The sequence below is a fragment of the Capsicum annuum genome, chromosome 5, assembly GCF_002878395.1.
Source record: "Capsicum annuum cultivar UCD-10X-F1 chromosome 5, UCD10Xv1.1, whole genome shotgun sequence".
NCBI lineage: Eukaryota > Viridiplantae > Streptophyta > Magnoliopsida > Solanales > Solanaceae > Capsicum > Capsicum annuum.
The window spans coordinates 43,058,753-43,076,743 of record NC_061115.1 but is presented as its reverse complement, the minus strand read 5'-3'; the positions used below and the strand labels follow the sequence as shown (position 1 = coordinate 43,076,743).

The 17,991-nt window shown below is 38.0% G+C and overlaps 1 protein-coding gene across 1 annotated transcript; it reads left to right on the top strand.

Annotated features, from left to right (window-relative positions):
• The first annotated feature begins 1,214 nt into the window (after positions 1 to 1,214).
• Positions 1,215 to 14,248, top strand: LOC107870570 (IST1 homolog). The gene is made up of 6 exons (XM_016717138.2): positions 1,215 to 1,572; positions 2,840 to 2,972; positions 3,048 to 3,151; positions 12,759 to 12,930; positions 13,019 to 13,159; positions 13,709 to 14,248. The coding sequence occupies exons 1-6, from the start codon at positions 1,523 to 1,525 to the stop codon at positions 14,078 to 14,080; spliced, it is 972 nt and encodes a 323-aa protein (XP_016572624.1). The 5' UTR covers positions 1,215 to 1,522; the 3' UTR covers positions 14,081 to 14,248.
• Positions 14,249 to 17,991: the final 3,743 nt, after the last annotated feature.

Genomic DNA, 17,991 nt, shown 5'->3' with positions numbered 1-17,991 from the left:
TATACGTGGTTCACAGAAGTAAAAACTGAACACAGTAATTTTTACGTGGAAAACACCCAGCTCAAAAAGGTGTAAAAAACCACGACCTGTACCTCTACAGGATTTAACCCTAATCTTCACTATAACCTTGAGCCTCAATAATCAACACAATTACAAGACTTCTTGTAAACAAGGAATTAAAACTTCTAACTCCTATTACTACAAAAACACAAATCTTCCCAAGTCTTCGAGTTCCCTAACTTGAAGACGTGATTCCTAACTCAGTTTATAGAATACTGAGACTAGAACAATTTAACTCATTACAACTCAAGAACCTTCCTATTACAAGCAGTTTAAAACATACTAAGTGAGAATTAGGTTCTTCTTCAAGTTGGTGAACGATTTTGCTGATTGTTGATTTTCTTATCAGTGCTCCATCATCATTTGATTGCAGCTTATCATCTATATATGCTCCCTCAGATACAGTCCTTTTTCTTCTTTACTTGTATCTTTTGTAGGACTTTTTCAAGTAACTCACTCCTTGTTGTAACCATCTCTCCTTTTTCTAAATTGAGTAGGACTCTTTTTCTTTATCCTTCTACCTTGTAGACTTCTTGATCTACTCAAACTCTAACTGCTCCAATTATCTTCACATAGCCGTGTGAACATCCTTTGCTTATCCATGTGTTGACAGTTTATGTAATAATTTTAGCATGTAAGGATTTCAGCATGCACTCCATATGTCCGAAGCAGTTTCACTTATATGGACCAACTTGCACAACATGTTTCATTCATCTATCTATCATCAAAACTTCTCATGCCCTAACAATTACGTTGAATTAGGAAGAAAGATGGTGAATGATTGGAGAGGTAATTGTAGTTGTAGAGGTTAGGAAGGTGGTAGAGAGGAGGCAAAGCAATGTTGGTAACTTGAATGTGTTCACAGACTTCTCTGTTCCATTTTGAGAATTCTATAATTCTGCTCCGTGAATTTAAACATAAATTTTTTAAATCTTTTTTTTGTTAAAAATATCATATAGTTAGAAGTTATTGTTCACTTTATGTCCACTAATTTTTTGTAAAAATTAACTTTTAATATATCAATGATTGTCTTTTCTAACAATTATACTTTTTGAGTTCTACTTTATAAAAATATATTGATTATATTATTATTAGTATAATAAAGGATCTTTTATAATAATAAAAATGCAACTCCATGAAAAAGTCATGTCAAAAGTTGTTTAAAAGACAAAGGTGACATAATAAATTGAGAAGCTTCCCCTCCCCCAGCCCCCAGCCCCCAGCCCCCACCCCCACACAAGTATTTCCGTTTATTTGACTTTTTTCCCATCATTTACGTTCGAAACTCATTGGAATGAACAACAGATAAACCTAATATTCAAACTCTGATGACTCTCTTCTGTGTTTTAAATCATTCATCTCTTCTCTAAAGCCACAATCCAATTTGTACCCAAAAATTCTTAACAAAATTCTGTTACATAAGTTTTTGACTTGCCCACAATTTTGTAGACTTTTTCCACTCATGTCTCTGCTGAATCAACTCTTCAACAGAGGACTTCAAGGCACAAAGTGGTTAGTAAAAGATTTCAAGATTTTACTATTATTTTTTTATTTCATATTTTAGAAAGAAAAAAAAAGTTTGAGATCTGTTTATGGGGATTTTCAATTTTCTACAAGTTTTATGTAAAAGCACCAAAAAACGGGTTTCTGCAATTTAAGGGTATAGACATCTTTTAAGTTGCATATTTTGTCTATATGATTCTGTGTTTGCTGATTATTCCTGTGATCGTGTGTTAGAAAGTGTAGAAAATGTCTAGTGTCAGAGAGTACCTAATACATGTAACTTATGTTTCAAATTATTGAGCATTGGAATGAAATTGGTACAGATGAAGCAAAATGGTTAATAGGATTCATATGCTGAATTAATTCAATTTTTTTTTTTTTTTTAAATTCATTGTATTGTTGTGAAAGGTTGGATATAGTAGGTACGAGGAGAGGTAGAGATAGGCCGATGAAAAATTGGGGAGAGGTGAGTAGACAAGACATGACGCGACTTCAGATTACCGAGGACATGACCTTAGATAGGACGCTGTGGAGGATGCTTATTCGAGTCGAAGGTCAGTTAGGTAGGGTTAGTGTTTTGCTTTTCGTGGGTTTACGCATGTGGGTGTTTGTCGTGTAATCGCTGAAGTGTGGTAGTTTAGGGTTTAGTCGTAGATATTGAGGTGGAGTTGATCCCTGCTTGTGATATCTATCATAGTGTGTTGTTTATGGTGTTTTGACTATCATATTAGTTTGTTGTTGTTTTTGTTATTGTTTCTTGTTGACTTTGTAGTGTTTCCTTGTTAGTTGCTATATTTTCTTTACTGTTTCCTTCTTCTTTGTACCTGAATTTGCTGCACTTGAGCAAAGGATCTTTTGGAAACGCTTCTCTACCTCCCCGAGGTAGTGGTAAGGTCTGTGTATGGTTTACCATCCTCAGACTTCACTTGTGAGATTCACTGGGTATGTTGTTGTATTGGTGCAACGTGGATGAAGTGGAGGCTTGCATCCAGAGTCTTTTGCGATAAAAAAGTACCACCTAAACTTAAAGGTAAGTTTTATAGAGTGGTGCTCTTTCGGAAACAACCTCTCTACCTCTACAAGGTAGTGGTAAGCTCTGTGTACACTTTACCCTCTCCAAATCCCACTTGTGGGATTTCACTGGGTATGTTGGGTATGTTGTTGTAGTCTGAACCTAACTAGTTAGTGATTGAGGCTGAAGGTTTATTGTATTTGTTTTCTTGTGAATCTACCCATGGATGTAACTGTTGATATTGGTGGATGGATGGCTTTGTAGCAAGACGTGCTTGACCTTGGCAATCTCGCGAATCAAATTATTACGAAACAAGAGAGAGGAACAGCTCAAACTTATGCGCAAGGAGATAGCAGAATTTCTGCAAGCTGGCCAAGAAGCCATAGCTCGAATTAGGGTAGAAATTCTAAAGACACTTTTACTTGTTAATCATTCTATTTGGAATTTCTCTAACTAGTATCCCTTCATTCAGGTTGAGCATATTATATGCGAGCAAAATGCATGGGCTGCCTATGAGATTTTGGAGTTGTTCTGCGAGTTTGTTTTTGCCCGGGTCCCTATCCTTGAAAGCCAAAAGTAAGGCGTTTCTTTCTCGACTTTCTCTTTTTGAAGCAATGAAATTTCTTTACTCGTTTGTTCCTGGTTGTGATAACATTATTTAGTGAATTGAGGTCAGCAGTTTTTTTTTTTTTTTTTAAATATATAGGATAGCATGGTATATGTTCTTATATTAGTGAGTCTAGATCAACCTCAAAATTCTCTTTGCACTATGTTTGCCAGAAACTTCACGAAGTGCTCTTTATTCCCTCCCTGGGAACAAAATGCCTGCTCCAGCATAAAATCAGCTTAAGATATGTGTCGAATGAGTTAGCAGATTTAGTCATAATCTGCTCCACAGAGCTGGCAGATTTGATTATAACCTGCAGCACAATAAGCTGGCAGTTTTGATTATAATCTGCACCACAATAAGTTGGCAGATATGATTGCAATCTGCTGCTGTAAATATGGATATTATATACTGTTATTTAGGAAAATAGATTAGAGGAAATCCCTTGATTCATGTATCTCCTAGGAATTAGGGATTGATTAGATTATTTGATCTTCTTGTTCACCTATAAATATTGTACAACTCTATGAATAAAGATATACTTTTCCAGAAACTTTCATGGTATCCGAGCGGGACTTTTTTCCTTAATATCATATGGTTAAAACAACCTTTCACGGAGAACATCTTTCTGGAACACCAAAAGAAGACAAAATGTCTTCTCTGGAAGTTCCGACAGAAAATCTGATGACTCCAGGAGGCAATGTTTCTCATATGCCCTTCCAGTTAACTTTTCATCGATTAAACGGGAAGAACTATCTGGAATGGGCACGGTTCGTAAAGCTTGCAATCGATGGTCGTGGAAAGTTGGGACATCTGACCGGAGAGACGAAAAAGCCAAAAGTCGGAGACCCAAAGATGAACACGTGGAGATCAGAGAATTCACTCATGATTGCCTGGTTAATAAATTCCATAGAGCCAGGCATAGGTAAGCCTTTTCTTTTTTTACCCACTGCTAAGGATGTGTGGAAAGCCGTTAAGGAGACATATTCTGATGTAGAAAATGCCTCCCAAATCTTTGAGTTAAAAATAAAACTATGGCAAACTAAGAAGGGTGAGAAAGAAGTCACTGCTTATTATAATGAAATGTTGTCTTTGTGGAAAGAGTTAGATCAGTGTTACAATGAATGAAAATGTTCTGTGGATAGTGTTAGAGCAAAGAAAGGGAAGAAAATGAGAGAGTTTACCTTTTTTTAACGGGATTAAATCGGGAGTTTGATGAGGTTAGGGCACGAATCATAGGAAAAAATCCTCTACCCTCACTTCGTGAAATCTTCTTCAAAGTTAGAAGAGAGGAAACTAGGAGAAAGGTTATGTTAAAACCTGATTTAAGAATTGAACTAAAACCTGCTGTAGACTCTTCAGCTCTTGCAACAGTGAAAAATGAAGATGACAAAAAGAAAAGACCATGGTGCGATCATTGCAAGAAACACTGGCACACCCGTAAAACATGTTGGAAGATTCATGGGAAACCACCAAACTGGAAGAAGAAGGGAGTTGATAACCGTGGCTTTTAATATCAACATGATCAGGCCCTCCAAACAATTTATTTTGATTGGGGGCAACAATCTTTTCCAGAATCGTCTCCATTTACAAAGGAACAATTGCAAATTCTGCACAACCTCCTGCAATCTCCACAATCTCATCCAAATGCACCAAATCCCTCTACTCCTTCTTGTTCTTTTTGCTAAAACAGGTATTGTACCGTCCGCTTTTCTTAGTGCCAACTCCAACCAAATAGATTTTTTGTTCATAGATTCAGGAGCTACTGATCACATCACTGGAAGTTTTCGTTTTTTCTCTACTTATACTTCTTGTGTAGGGAATAATAAAGTCAAGTTAGCTGATGGTTCCTTCTCTGCAATTGCTGGAAAAGGAACTGTTAAACTATCACCTTTCCTCACATTTCATGATATTCTTCATGTTCTAAAAATTTCTTGTAATCTGGTTTCTATCAGAAAATTAACCCGTTCTCTTAATTATCATGCTATTTTTGACTCTGATATGTGTGAATTTCAAGAAAAGGTCTCGGGAAAAACGATTGGCAATGCTAGAGAATCTTGAGGTCTTTATTTTCTTGACAAAGGGAACAACTCTTTACAATTGAATCTTATTTGTTTGAACTTTACTTCTGTTTTGAATAAAGTCATGCTTTGGCACTATAGGCTTGGACATCCAAGTTTTATTATTTAAGACATTTGTTACCTCAATTATTTAGAAATAAAATCCATTTTTGTTCCAATGTGAATTCTGTGAAATGGCTGTGCATCACTGATCTTCTTTTCCCTCTCAAAAGTATCAGGCTTCAAAGCCTTTTATGATGATTCATAGTGATGTTTGGGGATTGTCTAAAATTTCAACAATGTCTGGAAAATGATGGTTTGTTACTTTTATTGACGACCATACTAGATTAAGTTGGGTTGTTTTGTTGAAGGACAAATCTGAGGTTAAAAATGTGTTTGAGACTTTCTGTGTCATGGTGGAAACGCAATTTAATGAAAAATCAAGCTTTTTCGAAGTGATAATGGTCGTGAATTCTTTAATGAACAATTAGGAAGTGTTTTTAGAAAAACAGGGGTAGTACACCAAAGCTCTTGTCCTGATACTCTTCAACAAAATGGCATCGCAAAAAGAAAAACTAGGCACATTTTAGAGGTAACGAGGCTTTAATGTTTACTAGTAAAGTTCCACAGTTCCTTTGGGGAGAGGCTCTCTTAACTGCTACTTACCTTGTTAATAGGATGTCATCCCGTCCTCTCAAATTTAAAACACCTTTTAACGTTTTCACGTTTTCAGAGAGAGTTTTCCTAATTCTAGGTTAACCGCAAATTTGCCGTTGAAAGTTTTTTGGGTGTACAACATTTGTTCATGTTCATAATCGCAATAAACTTGAACCGCGAGCTAAGAAGTGTGTTTTTGTAGGATATGCTCTAAGTCAAAAGGGATATAAGTGTTATGATCCACATGTTAGGAGGATAATTGTCACAATGGATCTATCTTTTTTTGAGTTCCAACTGTATTTTACTACTCATCTTTAGGGGGAGTATCACGTAAAAGATTCACATTTTTGGGATATTGAGGAAAATGGACATCAGACAAATAAGGAGATAGATATTACAATAAATACTGATGTGAGGGATCTAGTGGAAGATATGAATAAGTGTGATCCAAATGATGGAAAGGACAACGATCTGAGAGATGATAGGGACCTAAATTACTTAAATGATAAAAACTCTGATATTGAACCTGTATGCTAAGTTGGTGGAAAGTAAGGACGAAGAGGAGAAGCGGGTAAACAGGAAAGAGTACAAGCTAGCAAGGAAGGAGGCGAAGTCAGCGGTCACGGCAGCTAAGACGGCTGCTTTTGAGAGCTTGTATGCAGGGTTACAGGGGAAAGGAGGGGAGAAAAAGTTGTTCCGACTCGCTAAGGCTAGGGAGAGGAAGGGTCGTGACCTCGATCAGGTGCGGTGCATTAAGGGGGAGGACGGTAGAGTGTTGGTGGAGGACGGCCACATAAAGAAGAGATGGCAGTCGTACTTTCATAGGCTCTTGAATGACGAGGGGGACAGAGCTATTGTGTTAGGGGAACTGGAGCACTCAGGGGAGTGTCGGGATTTTAGCTATTGTAGACGTTTTAAGGTAGACGAGGTTAGACAGGCAGTCCGCAGGATGCGAAGGGGTAGGGCGACGGGGCCGGATGAGATACCGGTGGAGTTTTGGAAGTTCGTTGGAGAGGCTGGTGTAAGGTGGTTGACTGCATTGTTCAATGAAATTTTCAGGACAGCAAAGATGCCCGAGGCGTGGAGGTGGAGTACCATGATCCCCCTCTATAAGAATAAGGGGGACATTCAGTGTTGCAATAACTATAGGGGGATTAAGTTACTGAGTCACTCTATGAAGATCTGGGAGAGAGTGGTCGAGGTGAGGCTGAGACGGATAGTGTCTATCTCGGAAAATCAGTTCGGATTTATGCCCGGCCGCTCGACGACGGAGGCAATTCACCTGGTACGGCGGTTGGTGGAGCAATATAGGGAAAGGAAGAAGGATTTGCACATGGTGTTCATCGACCTAGAAAAGGCGTACGACAAAGTCCCCAGGGAGGTGCTTTGGAGATGCTTGGAGGTGAGTGGAGTACCGCAGGCATATAGCAGAGTAATTAAGGATATGTATGAGGGAGCGAAAACCCAGGTGAGGACGGCGGGAGGAGACTCAGAGCATTTCACTGTCCTGACAGGATTGCATCAGGGATCTACTCTTAGTCCCTTTTTGTTTGCGCTAGTAATGGATGTGTTAACGCGGCGTATCCAAGGGGAGGTGCCGTGGTGTATGCTTTTTGCAGACGATGTAGTCCTGATAGATGAGACGCGAGGGGGTGTGAACGACAAATTAGAGCTGTGGAGGCAAACTCTGGAGTCTAAAGGGTTCAGGGTGAGCAGAACCAAGACAGAGTATGTGGAATGTAAGTTTAATGATGTAAGGCGAGAGAATGAGGTAGTGGTGAGGCTAGAAGCGCAGGAGGTAAAGAAAAGGGATAAGTTCAAGTACCTCGGGTCCGTGATCCAGAGTAACGGTGAGATTGACGAGGATGTCTCGCACCGTATCGGGGCGGGATGGATGAAGTGGAAACTTGCATCGGGGGTGCTGTGTGATAAGAAGGTGCCGCCCAAGCTTAAAGGTAAATTCTATAGGGTGGTAGTCCGTCCGGCCTTGCTGTATGGAGCGGAGTGTTGGCCAGTTAAGAACTCCCACACCCAAAGAATGAAGGTGGCAGAAATGCGGATGTTGCGCTGGATGTGTGGACTGACCCGAAGGGATAGAGCTCGGAATGAGACTATCCGGGAGAAGGTTGGGGTGACTTCAGTGGAGTGTAAGATGCGGGAAGCACGATTGAGATGGTTCGGACACGTGAAGAGGAGGGGCATGGATGCCCCGGTCCGTAGGTGTGAGAGGCTAGCGTTGGATGGTTTTAGACGGGGTAGGGGTAGACCGAAGAAGTACTGGGGTGAGGTGATTAGGCGGGACATGGAACAGTTACAGCTTACCGAGGACATGACCCTAGATAGGAAGGTCTGGAAGACGCGAATTACGGCAGAGGATTAGGGCCTGTTCGGGTCGCTAATGTAGGGAGGTAATTGGTGGGGGTGTATTCCTGGTATGATTCCGTATTCAATGTTCTGTTCCGTGTTCCGTGTTCTATGTTTGTTACGAATCTGTGTGCTTTCCTCTGCTTTATATTCCTGCATTCCTGCTTTACTCTGTTTTATATTCCTTATGGCTGCAGTATCTATGTTATGTCATCTGCTTCTGTGCTGTACTATGTGTTTGTTTGATATCTCGTAACTTGAGCCGGGGGTCTTTCGGAAACAGCCTTTCTACTTCATCAGAGGTAGAGGTATGGACTGCGTACATCTTACCCCCCCCAGACCCCACAAAGTGGGAATACACTGGGTTTGTTGTTGTTGTAGGGCCTTCAAATGACAAAAATAAAAATGGAAACGGAGAACAAACAAAGGAAATACAAGTGTACTCGAGAAGGAACCGAACTCAAGACAAAAAGACCGAAGATTCTCAACACTGCCAAAAGTCAATTCCGCATGACCTTTTTGGAATTAAAGGTAGTCTTCCAACTGATTCTATTTCTAATTCCTTCTCTGATCTGGACCTACTTATTGCAAAACGCAAAGGCGTTAGAAATATTCTTAAATATCCTATTTCTATGTTTGTGTCCCATAAAAAGTTATCTCCTAATTATTCGGCCTTTACTTCACAACTTTCTAGTGTAGAGATTCCAAAACTGTGCAGGATGCTCTACGAGTTCCCGAGTGGAAGGAGGCTATTTTGGAGGAATTGTGAACTCTTGAAAAAAATAAGACATGGGAATTAGTGGATCTACGCAAGGGAACGAACGAAACCAGTCGGCTGCAAATAGGTGTTCACCATCAAATTCAAATCAGATAGATCCTTGGAGAGGTATAAGGCCTGCCTAGTAGCTAAGGGATTCACACAGATATATGTCATTGACTATCTTGATACATTTGCTCCAGTAGCTAAGCTAAACTCAATTAGAGTTCTGTGAACAATTGTGGTAAACTTTGACTGGTCGCTTCAACAGTTGGATGTGAAGAGTGCTTTCTTGAATGGGAAACTAGAGGAAGAAGTTTATATGGATTTCCCACCAGGTTTTGAAGAGACATACAAGTAAAAAATATGCAAACTTAAAAGATCTCTTTACGGTCTAAAACAGTCTCCAAGGGCTTGGTTTGAAAGATTTACTCAATTTGCGAAGAAACAAGGATACAAACAGATCACACAATGTTTACTCAACATTCACTAGAAGGAAAAATTGCAATTCTTATAGTGTATGTTGACGATATCATCCTTACAGGAGATGATTTCGTTGAAATAGAAAAACTAAAAGAGCGTCTCGCCTCAAAATTTGAGATAAAGGACTTGGGTGCGTTGAAGTATTTCCTCGGCATGGAGGTTGCATGATCGAAGAAAGGAATTATAGTGTCACAAAGGAAATATGTTCTTGATCTGTTAAAAGAAACAAAAATGAGTGGTTGTAGACCAGCTGAAACACTCCAATTGACCCGAATCTAAAGTTTTCAAAGGAAGGAAAATTGATTGATAAGGGCCAATATCAGAGATAGATTGGTAGGCAAGTTGATTTGCTTGTCACATACTAGACTAGATATTTCCTTTGGTGTGAGCCTTATTAGTCAGTTCATGTATTCTTCACGAGAAGAACACCAAGAAGCTGTGTATTGAATCCTAAGGTATCTAAAGAGTTCTCCAGGGAAAGGGTTGTTCTTCAAAAAGAATAAGCAAAGAAGTGTTGAGGCTTATATGGATGCGGACTGGGCTGGTTCATCTATTGATAGAAGATCTACATCTGGATATTGTACAGGTTACATGGAGAAGTAAAAAGCAAAACGTGGTGGCTCGAAGTAGTGCTGAGGCTGAGTATTGATCCATGACACATGGAATTTGTGAAATTTTATGGCTCAAGAGACTTTTGGAAGAACTAAGAATACCTATGAGTTTGCCAATGAAGTTGTATTGTGACAATAAGGCTGCCATTAGCATTGCTCATAATCCAGTTCAACATGACAGAACAAAACATGTTGAAGTGGACAGACACTTCATTAAAGAGAAGATTGAAATGGAAGTGTGTGCATCCCTTTTGTTCCAACAACTGAACAAGTTGCAGATATTTTCACAAAAGGTCTTTTTAGAACTTACTTTTGAGTCCTTCCTGAGCAAGTTAGGCATGTTTGATATTTACATGTCAACTTGAGGGGGAGGGTCGAATGAGTTAGCAGATTTTGTCATAATCTGCTCCACAGAGCTGGCAGATTTGATTATAATCTGCAGCACAATAAGCTGGCAGATTTGATTATAATTTGCACCACAATAAGTTGGCAGATATGATTGCAATCTGCTGCCGTAAATATGGATATTATATATTGTTATTCTAGGAAAATAGATTAGAGGAAATCCCTTGATTCATGTATCTCCTAGGAATTAGGGATTGATTAGATTGTTTGATTTTCTTGTTTACCGATAAATATTGTACAACTCTATGAATAAAGATATACTTTTCTAGTATCCAAACTTTCAATATGAATTATAGAAAAGGGAAAACAAGAAGCTTCTGATACCCTTTTCAAGTTGATTTATCCATCTGTCAGCTCAGTAAAATATATGTGCAATTATGCAGTTTTTATTCTCTTCTTTCAATTTCAGGGTTTGGGCAAGGGGAGGGCATCTTTGTTTCTCGTGTGATTACCAACTAATTGAGTTGTTGTTAATATGCTTGTATCACTCAAAGTGTTTACTATCCATTTCTTTCACTTAAAAGACAAAGATCCTATTCTAGTATGTTGGTTCAGCTATGCTAGCAATACCTCCTTCCAAGTATAGCAAACCATCTTCCACATGCTTCATCCTCAAGGCTTCAGGAGTGCTTGCTAATTCTAATATATGCCTCTTTATTTTTATACTAACAATTAGTGCTATTTACCCAGCTGCATTTCTCTAAAACAATTAAAAAGATGATTCAAACCCCATGTCAGTGATGTTCTCTCTCTTCAGGAAGGATATTCAGTAAGAATGTTTTCCTTTAGTGTATTGAATTACCAGTTTTCAGAGGAAAGTTAGGTACCATTTGGTTAAAATAATCCCTTGTGGCAGGGGGAAGTGCAGGGAAAGGAGAATAGTGCTTCTTCAGGAAGAGGTTGCCTATGGCAAAGTGAAAGAGAAATGGAAGTGAATACAATTTATGCATATGGGACCTTTATAGAAAGCTATAGGTGAAAATTTTGTTTTGTAATACAACATATTTTAGTAAGAGGGTTTATATAATATTTGAAACCAAATAAACTATGTTTCAATGCCGTAACCTCAAGAGAGGTTTCTGTATTTAGTCATCTAAGATAATTGTTTGGTTGGAGTCAAAAGACATTACTACACACCCATAACTAACCAAAATGTTCAATGTCCTTTCAATTTTTACCAATACTTCTCCTGGGACATAACATGGTAGATCTGCTGTCTCTACAATCTTTCCCCTTGATTTATACGTTACACCTCTGTCTCTTCATTATCCCCTTCTTTTCTTCCTTGCAGCCATCCTTATTCTTATTCCATTACATCTCAGCCTTGAGAACCAATATCATTTGTGAACATTCATTCTACAACAATGATGCCTTAATCCCAAATTAGACGAGATTGATTATATATGTTGTCAATATTTATTCTTCTTTACGTGGGTTAATTTTTTAAATGCTCAATAATTTCTACATTCTACAAATTATGGTTTACTTAGAACTAGAGATTCTTTTAATATAATGTTTATCCTTACACCGACATGAAAAATCCATACTAAAACAATCTACCTGATGCAATGCAAGTGTCCCAACAAAGAAACCCACTGTGCAGATACTTCACTTCCATTCTGTTTAGCGGTTAGTCAAGTCCTCATATAAATCAAGAGGTTGTGGTATATTTATAATCTGACACGACTTCTTCCATTTAATCTTGGATTTATCTCGTTTTCTTTTCAGTATCCTCAATCATCATAGTGTAACTCTTTAAGTACGGTGCATTTATAGAGGTCTGTGTAGATCAAATCATCATAAATAACTGTGTTACTTACACCTTGGTCAAATGTGATTTTTGGTGAGTTAAAATTTAAAACTTAACAGGTATATGATCCTTGGCGGACAAACGTTTTATTGAGGTCTAGTGACCTCGTTCCTTCATAAATTGGCTCAAGTCTAAGTTGACCACCAAAACAGTTGCTATAACGTAGCGTCATTTCGACCTGGTAGGTGAAGGATGTAAGATGTCACTGTGGAAAGCACATTATTGAGCAAGAGTAGCTACATTTTCTCTTCTAGTTAGTTGTGCCTATCAAACTCATTCCCAATAACTTACTACAACTTTTTATTGGGATGCCACATTCTTATTCATTTCTATAATCTAAAAGCTAAATGTGATGCAGTCTTGAAATATATCTTTTGCTGTAAAATTTACCAGTTTCAAAAACAAAAATAAAAATCTCTTTTCTATCAGAGAATGCCCCTCGGAATTGCGGGAAGCTGTTGCAAGTATAATCTTTGCAGCTCCAAGATGTTCAGATTTGCCAGATTTATTGCATGTCAGGAATCTATTTGCAGCTAAATATGGAAAGGAATTCATAGCAGCAGCATCTGAGCTTCGGCCTGATACAAGTGTTAACCGTACAGTTACGCTTTCGTCTTCTTCATTGTGCTAATGATATACTTGCAGGGTTGACCTTATTAAGAGCTAAGGTTAATTATATGATTATGCAGATTGTAGAGAAACTTTCAGTTGGTGCTTCATCAGCTGAAGTAAGGCTCAATGTACTGAAGGAAATTGCAAAAGAGTACAACGTGGAATGGGATTCTTCTATCACAGAAGCAGAATTGAGTAAAAAGCCGGAGGATCTTCTGGTACTTTCCTTCGTTAAATCTTCTAGTTGTATGTATGTCTTGAATATTTAGTTTCCAAAAGCTTGCATATTTGTCTGAATTAGGGGTATGGTCCAGGTTCATCTCTATTTTCTTGTGAAGCTTGTTATTTGCTTTTTCTTGTGTGCTATGTTAATGAAAGGTCAAACCTTTATTATGCATGAACTTGAAAATGACAAATTTAGTGGTTATGTATGACATGGTGCTGAAACCTAGCTTTCCATGATGCATACATGCATGATATGCGGGAAGGAGTTTAAAGTTTTGTGAAAAAAAGTTTAAAGTTTTGTAATTGGTTCTTACGTTGATATGGTTGAAAGCCTACGCATTTATGGATCTAGTTCTTTAGATTTGTTTGAACTGGCCCTTTGGACGTTCACAATGATCATTTCCACTATATTTTACGTGTTGGTACATTATTGATTGAGTCAGTTCTAGTTTATTCCTTTTTCGTCCATTGAACTCTATTAATTGCTCTTTTGTTTCTTGATCTGACTTTTTTTTTTGCTGCCACTATAATTCATGATGTAGAATGGACCAAAGCAAATTGCTGCACATGCTTGGGTATCTCCAGAACCAAACACTCGTGGTCATCCACCAACCTTTGAAAATCCTGTGACATCTCCAAATGGCAATCCAGTATCTAAAAGTCTTAGTTCTCCAACCTCTGTTACTAAAGCACCTTTGAGGCCTGCTAATATAGATAAACCATCACTTGGTGGCATCACTTTGGGTGATACAGTTGATGTAAAAAAGGATACAAGACCAGAAACATCAGTTGTATTGGAGAGAGCTCGTGCTGCTATTTCTGCTGCAGAACGTGCATCTGCTGCTGCCCGACTTGCTGCAGGTTTGGTTAATGTCAAGTTCAGTTCTTCAAAGATAGAGGAGGGCAAAAGTTAAGCTGTTATTTCGAATTTAGATCTGTCTGATGTCTCTTTCTTAACAGGATCCTAATTTTATCGTCATGTCAGCTTCTGTCGACGAGAAATTCTTACAATAAAATGTAAAATATGAAGTGAATAACAATTCTAAGTTTCATGCTTTAAGTGTTGATCTTAGTTATCTCCATTCTTGTAGTTTTGAATCTTGCTTTTTGGTTGAATATGTAGTCCTTGCTCTTGGATGAATTTCCCATAAATTATAATCAGCAATTTGAACCAAAATAAAGTTCAGCATGCTCCAATTGAGTTGGTGTATAATTAAAGGTGGTTACATTGTCTATGCAATTAACTTATTCATATTATCAACACTTGAGAATACGCAAAAAGAGATTTCCAAAATTTGAGTCAAGAATATATAACAGGAACACTAGCAATGAACCAGTGCTAAAGAGATCTCTAAAATTTGAGTAAAAATATATAATAGGAACACTTCAATTAGCTAATGCTGAATCGAAACATACCGTAATTTAAGTAATTAAATATATGTACTTTTAGTCGCACACCGCCTGTCTCAAATTCTGAATTAATCCAACATCATCTTACCAACTTTTTTCCTAGTGTTAATAAATTTGGCTTACAGAGTTGGTAAAAGACGAAATGAAAAAGAAAAACGCTCTCTTCTCTCTCATGACCAAACCCTAAATTGTACTATTTTCGATGCCTTCCATGGCCATTCTGGCCGCTGATCAGCCCCCTCCGGCGGCTGGGCAGCTCTCTTTGACGTCACCAGATCAATTCCCCACCTTGTACCATCCAAAAACCCCTAGCAAAGATCCTAAGTTGCCTAATGAGCCTACGGATTTGCTTACTGGAGATACTGTTTCAATAAACTCAAGCTTGGGCAATCTGCTAACCTATTAAAACCCGTTGAAGAAAATTCTCATTCTGTTGAACCGATCCCATTGAAGCAACCTACTTATAATAATGGGATCCTGCGAGTGTCATAGATGGAGGAAGAAGTTGATAGAATGAATGCCATAGAAAATCTCTAACTTGCTGTGGTTGGTAAGTTTTCGTATAGATGGCTTGAATTGGATGAATTGAGAATTCAAATCCCTAATCAATGCAACACGAAAAGGGAGTGCAAGATAGGACTATTGAGGAATAGATACATTATTATTAGACAGAGTTCGGAGGAAAATTTCATAAATATGATGTCTAAGAATGTATATTATATCCTAAGGATGGATATTCGTACCCCAAGAGAGCTCTAATATATGATGCTAAGTTCAAAGTTAGTGAGACGATAACACAAGCAATGACATGAATATCTTTCCCTGGCCCGAACTTACTTTGTTAAAGAATCTCTGTTCTCTCTAGCTACAACAGTGGTTAAACCAATTCACTTGGATATATCTACCATTAACAAAACGAGACTTAGTTGTGCAAGGGTGAAGTTGTAGGTTGACCTTATGTCTAATTTTCTCAAAGTGGTGGAGTTGGAAATTGTGAATCCTATAACAAAGGAGCTAAGGATAGAGGAAGTAAAGATTCAATATGACATTTTACCAAAGTATTGCAAGAACTGCAAACTTCGGGGACATGATAATAAGAATGTAGGATTTTGCATCCAAAATTGAAGATAACATCGGAGATAGCTGAAGAAGAAAGGAATGAAAAGCAAAAAATTTTTTAAAACAAAGAACCAGTTGTGGCAAAGAGGAAAAAGTGGGGTAGGAAATAGAATCCCACATGTATGAGATACATCATGGAGTATAAAGAAGGCAAGGAAGGGAAGTGCATTAGTGAGAAAACAATGTCACCTGATAAAGGGTGAAGACTGATAACACCTTTGCATCCTTAGAATATACAGAGCGGTCAGGAGAAAGGACCAATGAGGAAGAACAAGTAACAGACAAGGCTGTCAACAATTCACAATAACAAAGCACAACAAGTAATGTAATTTATACTGATCCTCAAGTACAAACAACAAAAAATGGAAGCAACAATAATACAACTTTGAATGCCCAAACAAAAGATAAGGAGTCTCTAGGGAATAGAGAAATTCAACAGAAAAAATAAACATTATCCACCAAGAAGTGGATATCAAGGTCTTTTAGAAAACAACAAGATGGTGGGAAGCTAAAAAATAGCAGCAACAGGGAAAACAACACTTGAAACACAAAGAAATAGAATATCAGTGAAGAAGATAGTAATGTGAAGGAGACAAACAGTAATAATTCACCACAAGGAAAAGATCATGGTAGCATCAGTAAGGTGGTGGAGCATCACTAGCAGTCCCATCAATACCCCTTTTTATGTGGCCCCTTATGTGGCTGTTTATTTTGGTTTTGGTCCTGAGAGTATTCTAAGTCTTTCTCTATATCTACCCGATGGGTGATTTTGTTGTGTCTAGAAAAGTCTAAAGGAGCCGTGTGGTGTCTATCTTTCATAGAGAGACCTTGGTGGATTTGATAGAGTTGGATATACTAGATTTTGATGTGATCTTGAGGATGGATTGGCTCCATTCGTGCTACGCTTCTCTAGATTGTCAGACCTATAAAGTCAGTTTTAAATTTCCTAATAAACCAACAATAGAATGGGAAGGAAGCTCCTTAGTACATAAGGGGAGGTTTATTTCATATTTTAGAGCCCAAAAGTTGATTTCTAAAGGGTGCCTATATTATCTAGTTTGGGTTAAGGATTCTGATTCTAAAAGTCCTTCCTTACAATCTGTTCCGGTAGTTAATGAATTTCCTAAAGTGTTTCTCGATAATCATCTTAGTATTTTTTCTGATAGGGAAATAGACTTTGGAATTTATCTCCTATCGTATACCCATCCAATCTCTATCCCTTCGTATAGAATGGATTTGGCCGAGTTGAAAGAACTTAGGGAGCAGTTAAAGGATCTTTTTGATAAGGACTTCATCCTTCCTAGTGTCTCTTTGTGGGGTGCTCCTCTGCTTTTTGTGTGTAAGAATAATGAGTTTTTTCGAATGTGCATAGACTATTGATAGTTGAATAAAGTGATAGCGAAGATTAAGTATCCTCTTCCTAGGATTGATGATCTCTTTGACCACCTTAGGGTGCTAGATGCTTTTCTAAGATTGATCTTCAGTCGGGTTATCATCAGTTGAAGATTAGGGAGGTAGATATCTCTAAGACTGCTTTTCGAACCTAATATGGTCATTATAATTTTTTGATTATGTCATTTGGGTTGACTAATGCCCCGACTGTGTTTATGGATCTCATGAATGGGGTGTTCATGCATTTTTTTGGATTTTTTTGTGATCGTGTTCATTAATGATATCTTGGTATATTTTAAGAGTGAGGAGGATCATGCCAAACACCTCCGAGTAGTGTTGCAGAATCTTAAGGATCAGTGATTGTATACCAAGTTTTCAAAGTGTGAGTTTTGGTTGAATGTTTTGACCTTTATGGTCATGTTGTTTCCAATGATGGGATCATGATGGATCCACAGAAAGTTGAGGTGGTTAAAAAGTGGCCTAGACCCACGACTCCAAATGATATTCGAAGCTTCTTAGGTTTAGCTGGGTATTATAAGAGGTTTGTTGAGAGCTTCTCTTCTATTGCTTCTCCATTTAGTAAGTTGACTTATAAAAAGGTAAAGTTTCTATGGTCTTATAAATGTGAGGGTAGTTTTGATAAGTTGAAGGATAAGTTGACTTCTGTGCTAGTTTTGACCCTGCCCAAGGGAACTGATGGTTTTGTTGTTAACTGTCATGCGTCTCGTGTGGGACTAGCCTATGTCTTGATACAACATGGTAAGGTTATGTCTTACGCTTTCAGGGAGCTGAACGTCCATAAAATGAATTATCTGACTCATGATCTAGAGTTGGCAGCTGTGGTATTTGCGTTGAAGATTGGCGCCATTATTTGTATGGGGTGAATATTGACATTTATTCAAAT